The sequence below is a fragment of the Notothenia rossii genome (assembly GCF_949606895.1).
Source record: "Notothenia rossii genome assembly, chromosome: 2".
Classification (NCBI taxonomy): Eukaryota; Metazoa; Chordata; class Actinopteri; order Perciformes; family Nototheniidae; genus Notothenia; species Notothenia rossii.
In genome coordinates, this window is record NC_136904.1 from 6,981,537 (window position 1) to 6,986,536 (window position 5,000).

Sequence of the window (5,000 nt, forward strand, 5' to 3'; positions counted from 1 at the left end):
CATAATATGTCCCCTTTAAGAATGACCGTTATTTGACTTTTAATAGAATGAACAGGATAAGAAATGACATAATAAGAATTTGGAGGTTAGGGGTGTAAATGATTCCCAAATAGCAGAATATCAGTGGTGCAGATAAGATAAGTATTCAGATCCTTTACTGAAGTAAAAGTGTTTATATTGCACTGACATTTACTGACTGACTACTTAATAACTTAACTTCTCTATCTGTGTCTTTATACCTGGCAAAGATCCAGGGCCAACGCATTTTACTTGACATGCATTTACGTGTGAATTAACATGAATTTATCCTGAGCAAAAAAACGAATCCAGATACAGACTGCTTTTTGAGACCAGGTGTAATTGCTCTCCTTTGTATGACATAATTAGAGGCTGATGGTGCTGTCTCTGCAGTGAAACGCTGATCTCTCTTCCTCTCTTTTCCTTCTCCCTCCTCGTCGCGGGTGATCATCCAATAATAGCCCAAATTATGCACAGCTGGTTTTAATCAACACTGTCTAATTAGCACCTCAAAGCCACCTGGGTGATTGCCAAAAAATAAATGAAAAAAAAGCATGAGGGAAAACATGGCCGCCTGTTTCTCCATCGCAGCCGGGACTGAAGTGGCTTGTTAGGAAGTGTTTCTCCCACATCATCACCCCAAGTCTTCAGATTTAGAAAAGCCAGCAGCGAGGGATGACCTCGGAAAATACACTTTTTATGAGTATGCAGTACGGGGGGACAATTCTTAGCTTGTTTTACAATTTCACATTAAAAGCACTTCCTAAAGATTGACAACAACTACGTTCACATCAAAACTAATCCATTTCTATTCGAGAGAATCATTTTTTTAAAGTTACCCAAAATGTGTACTATCATAAAAATGAGGCGGACAATCACAATTACAGCTGATCAGATTAACATTACATAATTCTCTATTCAAACAATTTGGGATAATGTTTGAAATATATATGCAGATATATATTTTTTATTTAAACTCTTGAACTCTAACTGAATCATTGAGTCCATACAGTACAATATTATTAAAGTAAAACAATATTTTGCCTCTGAATTGTGGTGGATTAATAAATGTAGCAGAACATGTTCATACTCAGGTAAAGTATGGCAACATAATACTTAAGGACAATACTTGACCAGTGATGTAAAGTAACTAAGTACATTTACTCAAGAACTGTACTTAAGTACAATTTGGAGGTACTTTACTTGAGTATCTTCATTTTTGCTACTTTGTACTTTCACTCACTACATGTATTTAATCCCTTTAGTTACTTCTCAGATCTGGATGAATGATGTGAAATCTAATCAAGTGTTAAATCAGACTTTAGTTCCACCTGGAGTAAATCCACCAGCTACCCTGCAGTATACAAAGTCATTCAAACTAGCTGCACCTTTACCAGCTTTGAGAACACTTTCATGATCAATCATTATAAAACATATCATATCTATTATTCTGAAATGGACCAATCTGCACAACGACTACTTTTACTGTCGCTACTTTCACTATATTTTGATGAGAATACTTTTCTACTTTTACTTGAGGAATATTTTGAATGCAGGACTTTTACTGTAACAGAGTATCCCTACACTCTGGTACTTCTACTTTTACTCAAGTACAAGATCTGAGTACTTCTACTTTTACTCAAGTACAAGATCTGAGTACTTCTCCCACATCTGTACTTGACTAAATGTACTTTATATTCACTACTAGATATTTTCATGAGTATAAATCCTTCCTTGAATCTGTTTCACCTTCATGTTTTTGTCAGCCATCAAACACAGTTTCTTTTAACCCGCTGTGTTTACAGTTTTTCGTCTCAGTGAGTATTTCAGTTTGTGTGGCTCAGTGTGGCTCTCCTGAATGGGGTTAGCTCTCCGAAGGCCTGTGAGGTTTGAGGAGAGGAAGCAGGACAAGGTGACCCACTTCCTGTTTCCTCTCCTCCTTCCCTCGCTCCTGCTCTCCATTTACTCCTTCCTCTTTAATCTGATGCTTTGTATCCAAGCTGTGGCTTTATCTGCGGCTCTTCTTGTCTCCATGTATGACTTCAATGATGTGTCAAAGTTTTCCAAAAGAGTAAAATGTTTTTTAACTTGTTGAGGGTTTATGCTATCAGTTGATTTAAGCTTACATTGAAGATGGATTTTTTTCACCCTGAATGACCTCTCCTTGTGGCTCGACTTTAAATCGACTTTGTTACGTGTGAAGGCCTTTAGCTTCATGCTTCGAGTCACCTTTTAAAAACGTATTTATTTATGAACAGCTAAAGTTCAACATCTTGCAGGTTTCATATCTAAAATAAACAGATAAGCTGCTCACTTACAGAAAAAAAAAAAAGTTGAACAGACGAAAAAGATCTGATCTCTTTTTTTTAAACCCCCAGCAATTTTATCTGTGCAATGTTTTGATTTTGTCTTGTTCTAAAAATATATATATATATACAGCATATTAGCTGTTGATTAAAAACGGCCTTTGTTTTCCTTCTTCTCCTTCTTCTTCTTCTTCTGTGGAAAGTGTTATTATGGATGCTGTCCACTAAGTGGCGCTACTTCCTCACGTCAGGTTCCTCCACTTCAGTTCTGATGCAGCTTTATATTCCCAAATGTTGCACACAGACATGTAAATACAGCCTGCATCAAATGTACTCGTACTTAAAATAACATATATACAGAAACTTTTACGTTCTTTACGTATATTTGTGATGCCAATACAAGTACGGTTTTGGATGCAGGACTTGTACTTGTTACGCTGAGTATTTTAACTTTTTACATCAGTATTATATACATCTTAAAAATGTCTGTGTGGTCTTTAGAGCATCCTGACTCTTACCCAGAATCCTTTGCAGCTCTGAGGGTCACATATTGCCCCAGTTACTCCTGCAAAACACGTGTCTGCTGGCCTCTGAATTCTCCTCTGCATAATTGCTGTGTGTGTGTGTGTGTGTGTGTGTGTGTGTGTGTGTGTGTGTGTGTGTGTGTGTGTGTGTGTGTGTGTGTGTGTGTGTGTGTGTGTGTGTGTGTGTGTGTGTGAGTGTGCGTGCGTGCGTGCGTGCGTGCGTGAGTGTGCGTGCGTGCGTGCGTGCGTGTGTGTGTGTGTGTGTGTGTGTGTGTGTGTCATGCTACATTTAGGAAGCTATTTCATATTTCTCTTAAATGCAGATGTTATAAACTCACTCAGAGTTGCTCGTGTCTTTCTCTCTTTTTACGGGGATGAGGTCAGGGGTCTTTATTTAATCTTTTGATCTGATCGTTCGAGATGTTGTTGACCTTTCAACCTTTGATAATCCACTACTTTTCTTTCAAGAAATTCTTACACCATCAGAAATACTTTTTATTATCCAGAGGGGAGACTGTTGCTTAATTTGAGAAGAAAATAAAAAGAGATCCAGAGATAAATAAGATCTCTAGAATAACACCCGACACTGAGACTTCATGAGTTTCGAAACGTGCCTTGCCTGCAGGACTAAGCAGGTGCTTGTGTTATAGTTCCTGTCGGGGAAATATTTACCTGGGCCCATAACTTTGACCCAGTTTATCAGTTTGTACTGCCCAACCTTGGGCTGCTGTGCCCTCAGTGTTTGGTCTCCCTCTTCCTGCCTGATAGAGGTGCTATTGTTCTTTATCTTGTTATGCACAGTGTTGATTCTTCTCTCTGAACTACACTGAACAAAAATATAAACGCAACACTTTTGTTTTTGCTCCCATTTTTCATGAGATGAACTCAAAGATCTAAAACATTTTCTATTTACACAAAATAACAATTTCTCTCAAATATTGTTCACAAATCTGAACAAATCTGTGATAGTGAGCACTTCTCCTTTGCCGAGATAATCCATCCCACCTCACAGGTGTGGCATATCAAGATGCTGATTAGACAGCATGATTATTGCACAGGTGTGCCTTAGGCTGGCCACAATAAAAGGCCACTCTGTAACGTGCAGTTTTTCTTTATTGGGGGGGTCTGGGGGGGTCCGAAATCCAGTCAGTATCTGGTGTGAGGGGTAGTGTTAGGGTTAGGATTAGGGTTAGGGTTAGGGTTAGGGTTAGGGTAATGTTGTGAATCGAGTGGCCCATGGTGGTGGTGGGATTATGGTATGGGCAGGCGTATGTTATGGACGACGAACACAGGCCACTCGATTCACAACATTACCCTAATCCTAACCCTAACCCTCACACCAGATACTGACTGGTTTTCGGACCCCCCCAGACCCCCCCAATAAAGCAAAACTGCACGTTTCAGAGTGGCCTTTTATTGTGGCCAGCCTAAGGCACACCTGTGCAATAATCATGCTGTCTAATCAGCATCTTGATATGCCACACCTGTGAGGTGGGATGGATTATCTCGGCAAAGGAGAAGTGCTCACTATCAAAGATTCTTTCAGATTTGTGAACAATATTTGAGAGAAATGGTTATTTTGTGTATATAGAAAATGTTTTAGATCTTTGAGTTCATCTCATAAAAAATGGGAGCAAAAAAAAAAGTGTTGCGTTTATATTTTTGTTCAGTGTAGCTAAACACACGGGTCTGGGGGAGAGATCTTCAGAACATGTCGTGTGAATCCTCCGGCCAAGGAGGATCTGTCTCTCTGAGTCTCCATTGCTTCAGAAGTTTCCATCACACTTCCTCTTAAATGTGAATGATACTTTCTGACTGTGTTTGTTTTCTAACTGCTGGTGTTTTCCTTCATTCCCAGCGGTCACGGCGAGGGGGGGGGCAGCCGGAGGAAGCTGTACAGCGCGGTTCCTGGAAGACATTTCGTTGTCGTCCGTCCGTACATCGCTCAGGGCGAAGGAGAACTCACCCTCTACAAGAGCGACAGGGTCAAAGGTCAGACGCTGTTTCATTTGTTGTCCTGCTTTCTTTTATTATTATTTTTTTTACAACTTTATTTTTCAGTTTTTCATAAATACAGTATGTCCAACATTTATGACAAAAAGTTGCAAACCCCCCCTCCCCCTCCAGGTGGTATTCCCCAATGAATAGACAA

At 39.6% G+C, this 5,000-nt stretch overlaps 1 protein-coding gene across 1 annotated transcript in view; it reads left to right on the forward strand.

Moving 5' to 3' along the window:
- LOC307027962 (SH3 and multiple ankyrin repeat domains protein 2-like) overlaps positions 1 to 5,000 on the forward strand; it is a 283,457-nt gene that overhangs the window by 209,751 nt on the left and 68,706 nt on the right. The window contains exon 13 of the mRNA XM_079662656.1: positions 4,707 to 4,840. Coding sequence (XP_079518782.1) covers positions 4,707 to 4,840 — 134 coding nt within the window. The remainder of the gene's footprint in view (positions 1 to 4,706; positions 4,841 to 5,000) is intronic.